The sequence below is a fragment of the Chionomys nivalis genome, chromosome 18 (genome assembly GCF_950005125.1).
Source record: "Chionomys nivalis chromosome 18, mChiNiv1.1, whole genome shotgun sequence".
NCBI classification, from domain to species: domain Eukaryota; kingdom Metazoa; phylum Chordata; class Mammalia; order Rodentia; family Cricetidae; genus Chionomys; species Chionomys nivalis.
Window position 1 is genome coordinate 45,025,869 of NC_080103.1, and position 13,558 is coordinate 45,039,426.

Sequence of the window (13,558 nt, forward strand, 5' to 3'; positions counted from 1 at the left end):
CAACTGCAATATAGACTTTTTGTCAAATGTCCTCAGACTTCCCAGGCTGACAAATGTTATTTCACTGTTTGTCCTTTTCTAAGACATTTGCTTTTCCCATTGTTCTAAGATGTGACACTCATAAAGAAGAATGCCAAAGAAGAAAGTTTCACGCAAAATAAGTAAAGACTCCAGTGCCTATCATACCAGGCTCAGGGCAGCCTGTCAACATCACTGTCATTGACAGTTTTGTTTCAGATCTCAAAGGGTAAGTCTGAAAATCACATCATTCTACTGAATCAACTCTCCCTTTCCTTGCACTTCCCCTCTGCCATTTTCTCCCAGTAGGACAATTAAGTGAAGTTTATAATTCCAATTGTAAAATAGCAAACACCATTTTGTACTTTTCATATAATATCAAGTCTTATTATTTTTAGTTTACGTTAAAATATTTATTTTATTCTGAAACTCAATGAAATAAACATGTAAGTCATATATTTTCATATTGAGCAAGATTTCTTCCTATTAAAAGCAGGTCAAGCTTAAAAAATGCAGAAACCAAACTAATGGCTTAAGCTCTCAGAAGATTCCTTAAAATTCTTCCATATGCCCAGCACTGATAGGAAAAGGTTCCACATATGGGCTCTTCAAGGAGGCCAGTAATACATCATGAAATCCCCATCCTGTGTCTAGAACACTTAAAGACCATGGATGATTCTATCATTTTTTTACTATCAGGTAACAGTGACAATTAAAACTAAGAATTATGGAAAAACATTCACGTGAAAGTAGATGCAAGATTCACCCCAGGTTCCCATTTAGTGGTAGCTAGGTTTGTCTGACATAGACTTACAGGTACATGACCTGATTTTCTTTTGTCTTGTGTTGTTCACATCTAAGTAAAGAAATTCATTTCTCAAGGGGTGCTCTTTGACTCTCTCTCTTCTATTATCTATCTTCTCCATAACAGTTTAAATTGAGCCTGTCCTGATAGCCATGCTGTAATGGACAAGCTGTCACTGGTTGGAATTGTCTGGAAGGACTTGACTGAGGCAAAGTAATTTGTCTGTGTTTCTGGCCCTCAGAGGCTGACTTTTTCCCTTACTGTGGATCATCCATCCATTCACACTCTATCAAACCTTACACCAAGCCACGAGTCCTCCCTTTCTGCATTAGTTCTTTTGTATATACAGTGATTAGCTGGTTAGAAAGATCAACTTACCTGGCATATACTCTTGCCTGGGTCTGACATTCTAAATGGACTTTCTGTGGCATTGGCTGCTGAGTAGTACTTAATCTCTGTTGTGGCCTTGATGATTCCATCACAGTGGATCTTGACAGTGACTGAACCAGCCGGGAAATCTTACAAAACATAAACAAGTGTTAAACTAAGCACCAATTATAATGCACACACTGTACCATTATGATGTAAGCTACAAAGGAAACCTGTATGGAGTTCTAGCATTTAACTTCTAGCACTTAATTTTTTTCTATATTTCATGCTTTAAAAACATAAAATGTACATATTTAGATTAAATAAACTTGGAAAAATATATGCCAAAATTATAAAAAAAAAACAAAGTACTGAATTATTTCTCCCTACTGATATACTTCTTTTTGTAAGGATATAAATCATCTTTAGAGAATTCTTTAGAATTTAGCAAAGAGAATCTATTCTTTAAACTTGGGTGCTTGTTTCAATTTTATTATGCAGAAATCCATTAATTATATGCAAGTTTCTAGAAATTTTGTGTAGAAGATTTATTGACATTAAAGAATAATTTGCAATTGATTAGAATAAGAAATCCTGGGTGGTATGGGAGGTACTTCTGTCTATGTGTTGCATTTATTGGTTAATGAATAAAGAACTGCTTTGAGCCTATGGCAGAGAAGAACAGAACTAGGCAGAGAAAGTTAGACTGTATGCTGGGAGAAAGAAGGGTGGAGTCAGAGAGAAGCCACGGATCTGCTGCCTGACACAGACGCTGGGAACATTACCCAGTAAGCCACTACCATGTGGCACTATATAGATTAGTAGAAATGGGTTAAATTAACATGTAAGAAGATAGAGCTAATGGGCCAAGCAGTGATTTAAATAAAATGGTTTCTGCGTGATTATTTCAGGTCTAAGCTATCCAGGTAGCCTGCAACCAACAAGCAGTTGGTTCCTTCCTCCAACACCTGGAGAAAACAAGTATATCTAGAAACTTCAGGATGAGCTCTGCATACTTTGTTCATCTATTCATCCACTTACCAATTGACCCATCTATCCATCCACCCATCCATCCACCTATCCACCCACTCACCCAAAGCCTTTATGTAAACAAGTTGTTCAAAGTGACTAATAAAGCATACCTCAAATTCTACTGTAATATACCAACAAAGTTAAAGTTTTATAAAAAATTGAGGACTTCCATTTAAAAAAATCAAACAGTAATTTCAATTAAAAAGTAATGCTATAGCCAGGCGGTGGTGGCGCACGCCTTTAATCCCAGCACTCGGGAGGCAAAGGCAGGCGGATCTCTGTGAGTTCGAGACTAGCCTGGTCTTCAAAGGGAGTTCCAGGACAGGCTCCAAAGCTACAGAGAAACCCTGTCTCGAAAAAACAAAAACAAACAAACAAAAACAAAAACAAACAAACAAAAAAAAAAAACAAAAAAAAGTAATGCTGTAGTGTAAAATATATAAGCAAAATTTGTCATTGGATCTATTTGAAGAACAAATTTTAACAGCTTTTCACACTGCCATTGAGATATTTCTCAATTTTTTTCTAAAATGTTATTTAAAATATGGGGTTAAGAAGAAGTTTAATGAAAAGATCAACATCCTTGAACAGCTGTGAATGTTTCATTTCTTAAAGGTTAGACACTAATTTGAGTCATCTCCTGACGTTAATACACTTTTATCATTTTTTAAGGTAAGTTCAAAGCCAAAAATAAGGGTGGGGGAGATTTTAAAATGAACAAGATCATGGAGCTAAAATTTCTCTCTTCACATTCTTGACAAGATATGTAACACATTCTGTGAAATGATATGCGTGGAAAAATGTCACTGTCTTACCAAAGAGAGAGACATCCAACAGAGTAAGAGAAGTCAGAACAGAGTGCCAAGGCTGCAACATACATCCCATGAGCTAACGTGGTGATTGTGTGGTGAACAGGAAGTTGGTTTGACAGAGCCAAACAAAATTGATTTCAGTAGATTTTGTACAATCCTCAGCTTAAAACATTTTGTTTTCCAGAATTATGATACCTAGAGATCATAAACTAAATGGAAATTTACCGATCAGTTGCTTCTTTCCCATGCAAGTTCAGCATAGTAAACCGTGTGTTCTAAAAAACTTTTCACGTTTCTTTCATGAGATATAAAGTTATAATTTATATTATCTAGAGTACAGTTTCATCATTAATAAAGTGAGTCAATATTTTTGTTCATGTATTACACATTTCTTTCAACTTTTAATCAGATTTCCCTAAGCTGTTAGGTTTTTCTCCTCATGGTATTGCTGGTACCAAAGGAATACTCTGTTTCTTCTACGTAGAAATTAGTTAATATCTCTAGTTAAAAGTTTTAGCATACTTTTAAGGCTCAGCTATAAACTGGAACTATTATAATTTCAAATTGCTTGAACCATAGATGCCATTAGGAAAAATTTGTTTCCTGGGAAAATCTAGCGATTATAGACACATAGAAACAAAAAATTTTTGAGCTGGAAGTTTGGAAAAGTCTCCATACTAGATGGCATTCTCTCAGGTAAAAAATTCAGACTAGGACTGGAGAGATGGCTCAGAGGTTAAGAGAACTGAGTGCTGTTCGAGAGGTCCTGAGTTCAATTCCCAGCAACCATATGATGGCTCATACCCATCTATAATGAGATCTGGTGCCCAGAACACTATATACATAGTAGATAGATTAGATAGATAGATAAATAGATAGATAGATAGATAGATGGATGGATGGATGGATGGATGGATGGATGGATGGATAGATAGATAGATAGATAAACAGATATTATAAAAAAATTCAGACTACAAGGTTGAGGTGGGTCAAAGGGAAAGATATGCTACCTAGGAAAAGAATATGAGAATTTCCTTCCTCCCAAAGGTCACTGAATATGGAATTAGATTTTCTCTGCTTTGTTACCAGCTGAAAACATGCAGTAGTGCTATTATCTTTCATAAAAAGTCAAAAATTAATTAAATTAAAATTTGAGTAATAAATAAATAAATTGATTTGATTTAAGATTTAGCTCAGTTCAAATTCCGCAAGAGTGTCACTTTGTGGTATAAGTCTTGTTCTAAATGGCTTGTGTCACTTAATGTTTGCCATTTTTCATTCAAGTTGCTACAAACACAGGATTTCATCTTTTATATGGTTGAATAATATTCATACAAATACACATATAAATTTCACATTTTCTTTACCCATTTCTCTATTAATGAGCATGGAGGCTGATTTCACTCTTTGGCTATTATGAACCCTTCTGCAACAGATATGAGAATGCAGGTTCCTCCTTTAATAAATTATTTTTCCTACTGGGGTATGCCCTGGTCAGAATTGTGGGGTCAGATGGCAATGCTACGTTTAGTTTTCTAAGAAGGCATTCTGTCCATATGTTGTTACATTCTCACAAACAGTGTAGGAATTCTCTTCTCCATTCCTGCTTAGGATTTGCTACTCTTTGTCTTGTTGGTAATAGCCATTCTGACGTAGAGAGATGATGAGCCCTGATGGTGTGATTGATTTTATTACTCAATGATTAGGGATTGTCAGCATTTTGGCACTTATTTGTTGATTATTTCTTCTTTTAAGTGTTTATTTATATGATTTCCTATTCTTTTATAATTGAAAATTTATACAAAATATTTTACCACACTTTTCTCTTTCCCATTTCCTTACATTTCCTCTCTACCGCCCCCCCCCCAATTCATCCAACTCTATGCCTCCTTTCTCTCTCTTTAGGAAACAAATGGGGGGAAAAAACAAGTATACCAAAATTAAAAAAAAAAAAACAACAGCAAAAAGCGCAAGAAATAATAGGATTTCTATGTTATTATTAAGGTTCTTATATGTACTGTATATTAATCTCTTCTCAAGTAGTTTGTAAATAGTTTTCCCATTCTATAGCTGGCTCTGAATTCTGTTAATCATTTCCTTTGCTGTGTTGAAGATTTTTTAAAATAGATTTTCACTTGTCTATTTTTGCATTTCTTGATTACACTTTGAACTATCTTATAATAATAAAAAACCTTAGCCCATCTCAATGTATTGAAATGTTTTTAAAATATGTTTTTCTAATTGTTTCAGATACTTTTGTTATTTTTATCCTTTCTACTACTCCTGACATGAGGTATATGAAGCAAAAAAAAATATTCTTAATATGTATACTTTTATTTGGCATCTTGATCTGCTACTTGGGAAATACTATTTAAGTACTTCTTAATTTTCAATATTGATGTTTCTGTATTGATTTATTTTAACTAGACTTAGTTTGAAATCTGCAACTAATTACTTAGAAAGTGTTATTCATTACATCATTTAAGAATGTTACATAGGGTAATGGGGGCTAGGAGCAAGAAGGTAAAAGAGAATCGAGGGGTTCTTCCCTTCGCATTTCTGCATGTTTTTCCACAATAGGAAGCAGCATCTGGATATTTGTTATGTTATTGGAATAAAGGTTTCACTTCTGAGAACCCAACCCCAGCTGAGTGAGGAAGCACGGAGGAGTCACTCACGTGAACATACAATGCTGACTTGTAAATATAAATGAACCTTATAATCGACTCACAAAGTACCTAATATACTTTGCAAGTATAAACGTTTCATATTTCCATATTTATAAGATTAAATATCTCTTTGTATAAAAATATTTACAAGGTTCATAGTTTTAAGGTTTTTTTGCAATAACTTTATCCTCTGATTTTAGAAAAAATGGCATAAAACAAAAGCAAGTAGGTTTACATTTTAAAAAATAATTATTTTCTCAAAATAATTTCAGAAAATTATTTTAAGTTTTGTGTTTGTGGGTGAGTGTGTACATGTGAGTGCAAGTGCCTGTACATCTGTGTGTGGTTATGTCATGGGGAAGCCAGAAGAGGGTCTCACATCCCCAGGAGCTGGAAGCAGGAGCTGTTATGTGCCGCTCAAAGTGGATGTTGGGAATCGAATCCAGTTTAGAATGGAGCTAGGACATATGAGTAGTCAAATGGGTAGCTTCACAAATGAGAAAAGGAACTGTTGAGAAGAATATCTGAGAAATGGTACTAGAAAATACTGAAAAAGAATTATGCTTTATGAAACAGCCAATACTTTCCCAAGGCTTGGAATGGAGACACATGAAAAGAAAACACAAAGTTTTTTAATAAAATTAGAAAACCTGTGAATCCTCATGTTGCATAAAGGAAATAATTTTAATTCCATATTTAGTAGCGACTATATATCCAAGTGCATTCCACTGACATATTTAATGATGTTTGATGTTACTGGCAGCCACTTCCCTAAATGATATACAAACCAAGTTCTAAGGATTTACACAGCCTTACTTTTGCAAATCAGATTAATAATAACAATGTTGAACATGTGAGAAATAACACAGGAAGCACCTGCAGAGCAAACTCAAGTTTCTGAGGGAAGTGAAACCATTTATCATAAATCACAGGAAAGGAACTCAGGGAGAGGTTTATTATTATTAAAACCCAAAATTTCTCACCTGCAGCTCTCATACACCAAACGCTCCTACTCCAGTGTGTTGGCCGTGCTCTGAGGCGCTTGCTGTTCGATATAAATTCAACTTCCAGAATTTCACCAATTAGCTCATCTTTCAACAGGATGAATATCTCACCAGGATTCTGTTAAAGAAAAAAAAATGCAATAGGTTAAGCACGCCAAAGAGTTTTTTCCTTCACCAAAGTGCCCACCACATTTATTAGTGGTCAAATCTTAGACTGTTGATAAATAAATTTATCTTGTTTGTATTTTTAACCATGTACAAACATATAAATGCATGCTCATTGAATTCTACTATAGTACTTTGATATCTCTCGCATTCTCATCCAGGCCCAAACCATGCTTTGCAGCTGAGAAACAGTGAGAACACAGTATCTTTATCTTTGCCCTTTCTTGCACATAGCCTCTTATCCCAGGGTATCAGAATCATTTTACAGATTAACAGATTGACCATAAGTAAGCCAGTAAACATTTCCTTTTCCAAGTACATTACCTTGACCCTGACTCTTCTATTTCTCTCTGTTTGTAAAAACCTAACTAATCTAACTTTAAAATCTCTTACAATTAAAATAAAAATATTAATGTTGTATAGTTCTCCAGTTTGTGTCATAGAAGTTCTCTTGGGTTTTCTTTGCTAATACAAGGGCCTGTTAAGGCTTCTGAGATGATTAAAGTTATGCAACTAAAAATTCCAATATTTAATTATATTGGAGAAGTTTGAGCTGTGAACAGAAGTAAAAATATGAAGACCACATTTGGGGGACCCAAATCCAGAAAAAATGTTAATCTGGAAGAGTGCATTTAAATGGGAATTGGTAAACATTATTGAGTATCAACTTTATAGAAAGTATGATGAATGCCATTTATATAAAAATATTTCCTTGAACCCTAACTGAAAAAGACAGACAGACAGACACACACACATATATGCACACACACACATGCATACACACACATATTCACACATACATGCACACACATTCCGTGGAACTGAAATAGAGAATTCAACTGCTGCACATAAGCAGCACAATTTAGGATCATATTTAGAAAATTGTTAGGAATTATCTAACTTTCAGATCCTCATTATTTTTTATATTATGCTACTTGACTCTGTGAAAAGTAAAATAATTTTTGACTGTCTCAGATATCATCTCTCAAATCTGTTGTTATAGTAAATTTTACCCTGTCAGAAAATAGGGAACTCGCTGATACCCTTTTATGATATTATATTTATTAAAAAGTCATTAACTCATTTTTTCTTACTCGAGTGTTATTGTTCTAAGCATAATAATCACATACTATGACTTATATATTAATGCGTTATACTGAGGCCTTTCTGGAAGTGGTAAAGTCAATGCTGTCAATCACTTATCAGATACTCAGGTCCACTTCAGCCATTATCCACCACAGTCACATCCCAATTACTTATTCAAGGTTTATTTAAATTTCTCTTTACCAATGATACACAGAGAACAGATCCTACCTCAAAGGAATCTCTTTTCCTGACCATGGAGCATACACCATGTCAGCAGATAAGAACATGATCCCATGGTCCCATCTGTTCTTCATAGCTCTAATGACCTCACATCGGTCACCTCATCACCAATGACTTCACATTTCATTTTGGGTCTGGTCCTCAATAGCCTTTGATAGTTCTTTAGAGTTCTTTTCAATGCTTAAGTGACCACTTGTTTGACTCTATGGAATTGGTAAGCAAAGTGTGCTCACCAAACATTTTATTCTCCAAGGCATCTCATTGTCATTCATGAGCAACCCCAAATATGCTGCTTCTCATGCATCAGACTCCCTCCTTAATAGAGGGCAGAACTCCACCTTTCAACCCTTTCCAGCAAAAAAATTCCCAAAAGAAGACAATAAAGTGCCTGCATCTTCATCTGTACCTGGGCTGGTTTTTGGGTCACAGTCACACGGGGTTTACGAAACCCTGCTTTTGCTTTAATGTTCTGCTGCCATTGCCTTGAAATGCTAGCTAATTTGAACCAAGGGGCTTTGCATTTTCATTTTGCACTGCAAGTTAAGTTGCTGGTCCTATTTAATGGTGATTGTTGCCTTGCTGATAGACTCTTTCTTCCTCTGCTCCCTCATAGCCAGGCTTTCCTCTAACTTTAGCCTTCAAGAACTGTAGAACTTTCAAATGAACACTTATACATTCACATCCACATCTACATTCAGCCATGACCAAGCCAAGTGTTCCATTCTTCATTAGTTCTCCTCATCCAAAATACTCTGGTAGCATTTAAGAATTTTTATATCATTTTCATAACTTTTGAACATTATGGACATGGCAGATTCTCCAATGTTCTAAAAATTAAAATGGAATACTTCTATAAAAACATGAAAACATTGAATTGAGTCTGCTAGGCTGAATTCTGTACTACTCTCTATGTGGGGCTTTACATACTCCTGCATCTAGCTGCAGTAAACAGCCAACCCAGGAGAGATCTGTCTTTACTAGCATGGGTAAACTTGACTCAAGAAAAAAGCTGTAGGATATTAAAATTTTATAAACGTGTGTTCAGTTATGAAGCTGCCATCTTGTGCTTCATTGTTTGACCCCTTTGTTTGTGCCCCTTTACTGGGTATCTAAGAATTATTAGAGAGAATTGTTTACGATCATTACTACTTATAAACTTTAGAGGTTTCTGTACTGTCACAAAACTTGAGATTTTAACAAAAAGAGTGCAATTTGGTCTATAATAAAAACACATATGTAGTGAGGTTTTGTTTGTGTGTTTGGGCTGAGATTTAAACACAGGTAGAAGAGTGAGATACCAGTAGATCACTGATAGCTCACTAAGGCTTTTGCACATTGAACTATGGCATTTTCACATATTCATAACTAGTTTATAGATACCAACTCAAGAAAGATAGGTTCATGGGACTTGGTAAACTTGCCGCACCAGCAACCTGCTGTGCACTTGACACTTGTTTGTCTCATAATAGCAGAGAAAGAATTGGAAAAAGGAAGAATGGTGATAAATGAAGGATCTTCCACGCAGATAAAAAAAAAAGATGAAGAAAAGAATCTTAACCGGTCTTGAAGTAGTGATTCTGTTGAGGAAATGGAGACATCCTCACCAAATTCTTGATGGGGACTCAGAAATAGCAGGAGCAGGGAGGATTCGGAGCACAGACTGCAGTCCTTCTGAAAGCTTTGTTTAAAATGTGTGAAAGGCGTTGGTGGACTCTTGACTAAAGATCAGACACTTTTCACAGAGTGAATACAGGACAACCTTGCCAATGTCACAGAAGCCACAGGAAGGAGCAAGAGTTTTTGGTGACACCACTATGGAGAAGTGAAGGTGACTCATTTGTTGCAGGTGTACACTCAGAGACAGGATTTAATGTTAGCAGGATTGCTACTTTGGATGAGATAAGCTACTGTCACGAGTATGCTTTGTGCGTTATGTAATGCTCGCAGCTTCAAGGTTTCTATCAACTAGATGTCAGCAGCAACTGTGATAATCAGAGATGCTTGCAGATTTGCCTACATCTCCTCACATAAAAGAAAGGCAAAGCCTTTCCCAGCGGAGAACCACTACTCCATGGGAATTTGTCAAAGACTTTTATACAGTCACATCTTTGAAGCAGTGGACAGCATACACAAGAGATGCTGGTCTAGATACTATCATTGAGCTAATGCCTTCCATGTGGATTTTATCAGGAAGGTAAGCAAGCATTGGTGTTCTCATTGAACAATGGATACCTTTGGCAGACCTAACTAACACCATATTGTTTATGATTTGTCACTCCACAATACAAAATCCAGAGTGTCCAGAAAATAAAGAAGTAAAACAGGCTTAGAATACTAAAATAGAAGAAAGTATGCAATCCCACAGAAACTTAAAGAAACTCTGATGAAACAGGTTTAAGCTAACACAGACAACACCTACATAATTATTTCTCAAACAGTTAAGCAATAACTCTTATAAATAGAACAATGGGTCAATGTCAAAGAGAAAAATAATGTTTTTGACCGTTTTTGAAGCAGTGTAAGATTGTCAAGGCTTAGAAAATTGATAATCTGTGGAAAGAAAGGTGCTGGGAAAGGTTACTCAGCAGAAGGATCAATGCTCCCCAGCTCAAAGGATGACAGACAGAAAGCAGCTTAAAACTGCACCTCAGTTAGTGATGGATAAAAGCTGCTTCTGCAGAACAAGAGCAGACAGTGAGAGGAAGATGCAGCAATTGTACAGCAAGGAACAATGGGGGAGGGGCAAGGTACCTCTCATGATAGGGAAGGAAGACTGTGGTCCCATTGAACACATGGTCAGCAGGATGGAAACAAAACTGCGGCATGGGTATCAACAGTGCTAGCTGTGAATAAGGCCCACTTCCAACGGCCTAGGAACTGTCAGAGCTGGCCCTGATAAGTTATGGAACTTTTAGGATTCCATAGACACCTCTTTTGCTACTTTCTTAGGAGATGGGGCATTGTTCTCTGGTCTTTGCCCACCCAATAGCTAGAAGACTTCTCAGAAGTATGGTGAAGTTCAAAGGTTGTCATTTCAGACAATTGGCATATACTGAACATTCTCCAGGGAGACCAGAAACGCAATTTTCACTCGGCTGGAACCAAATGGTCTTTTCTGCGGTGCCTGGCACCAGTATATGGATTCAGACTAAGATCTACTTACTGAGAGTCCATGATTTGTCTGGGATAACTATTTTTGTTCCAAAGGATGAGATTATTCTGAAATGTTGGAGCATAATTCTGGATTTAAGATATTTTATATGATCTTTTGACGTCTAGTTTATATATATATGTATATATATATACATATATATATAGTAGGATTCTTAAGATAGATTTGATATTGAAATAATTTAACTTTATAATGCTTGAAAAATTCTACCTATATCCATAAATTTTTTTTTAAAAAAAAGCCTATGGCTGCTCTACTGAAAGAGCCCCTGCCTTGCCATCTGCATAGGGTATGTCTGCCTAAGGACAGCCAAAGCTTGCTATTGGACTTCAATTTTGTGTGTGAGTAATAAGGGGAGGGTTTTATAATACTCAAATTTTACTGTTGCAGATATTTTTAAAAGTAGCTATTTAGAATCATTGCATAACTCCCAGGGAGCTATTTTTGTTCTTCGAGTTATTTTATTTCCTACTTTGATTTCATCTCTTCGAGACTAGATCACATTGCTTTTATTACAGTTCTTTCCCATTTCTTCCATTATTTCTGACACTGTAGGAGCTGACATCTTTGGCTCTTAGCTTTTCTCTTCCCAGCTTCAGCTACCTATTCCTTTACCCATGTGGCAATTTGTCTTTGCCTGGGCATCTGTGCCTGGTATTTCAAATGTACACAGTTCAAATTTCTGGCACGTTTTCCTTCCTCTAGCACTGGCAGTAAGTGACTTAAAGGAGCTGTTCCAAGAGTCTGCAAGGTAGAAGGAAGGAATGCAAACTTGAGGAACCCTACAGAACGTTCAGCTTCTCTGACCACAGGGTTGGGGACCTACCATCAGCAGCCATCAGAGACCTCCTGATGTCAGGTCATGTAAATCTGCCAGCTCCTTCCAGAAGGACTTTTTATGCATCTCCCTTGGGGCTCCTTTATATTGTTGCCCTTTTCACTCAAGGACACCATAGACCTTGAGGACCAGCACCAAGACTCAACCCCTTCTAGTGGTTTATTTTAAGGGATCAATCCAAGAAAGGCATAGGAGAAGAAATACAAGAATGCTTCTATATTGTTACTTTCCTCAAATCCTCCTTCTAATCGTATTTCTATTCATGGGAAATTAATTCTGCCATCTTCAACGATGTCATCATTCAACAATATATTTATAATTTTTAAATGGTGGTGAAAAATAAGTGATTTTAAGTTCTATTCAAAAGTTTTCTTTTGGAAAATAAAATTATTTATCTGCTTATTGTGAAATCAAGTTATTAGAAGTAGCTTAATATATGTAGTATTCTGTATATATCATTTTAAAATGTCAATCACATTTGATAAAATTAAGCATTTGGAGATTCTCCAATGTCCAGTTAGCCAGCAAAGATATATTAAATGCCTACTGGGTGCCTGATATTATTCTAGGTTCTGACATTGTAGTTTTGAAAAAGAATAAACCAAAATGCTAGGTTAATTGTGCAAATTACATCGCAGTGAAATTTAGTGTCTGTGAAAACAAAAGAGCATATAATAAAGACTGTCATCACTGACCTCACATGGAATTTCCCCAGGGAGCACCAGGGCTAGAGGCACAGACACTCTGGAAGCTTCTTGGTCTTCAGCTCCCTTCTGTCTACTTGTCTCCTCAGAATATTTTGCTCTTGGGTCTGTTGGAATGCTGACCTCAAGGTAGTCTTCAGAACCTGAGGAAAATTTCAAGAATACAGATTACTTTCATTTTATCTACTACCAAAAAAAACAAAAACCCAATTGCTGTGGAAAAGATTTCATAAGTATAGAAGCTGAGTCTAAGATAGTTGAAATAAACATCTTATTCATTTAAATAATATTTCTTGACTAAATACCATTATAGCACTTATGACTAAGCCACATAGATATAGGATTATATGTTCATCTTCTGGTCCAATGTTCACAGAAATTCCAAATATCACATTTTTCTACTGCCATTGATAAACTAGTGGAATATTAGAAAATTTATTTACCTTGAAAATTATAAATAAAAAATTAATTTAGAAGAATCTAAGCCAGTATACTAACTTATAGATACACATTCTAATTTTAAAAACTAATTATAAGCTGGGAATGGTTGTTATGCCTGTAATCCCAGCATTTGCAAAGAGAAAAAGGTATATATGCTAAAAGTTCAAGTCCAGCCTGTGTTACATGAGTGCCAGAGCAGGCGG

At 35.9% G+C, this 13,558-nt stretch overlaps 1 protein-coding gene across 1 annotated transcript in view; it reads right to left on the reverse strand.

The window, feature by feature from the left end:
- Window positions 1-13,558, reverse strand: part of Bank1 (B cell scaffold protein with ankyrin repeats 1) — a 211,451-nt gene that overhangs the window by 142,654 nt on the left and 55,239 nt on the right. Inside the window, exons 4-6 of the mRNA XM_057793002.1 lie at window positions 12,906-13,057; window positions 6,689-6,827; window positions 1,202-1,341 (exon numbers count right to left, since the gene is read on the reverse strand). Of these exons, the coding sequence (XP_057648985.1) occupies window positions 1,202-1,341; window positions 6,689-6,827; window positions 12,906-13,057 (431 nt within the window). The remainder of the gene's footprint in view (window positions 1-1,201; window positions 1,342-6,688; window positions 6,828-12,905; window positions 13,058-13,558) is intronic.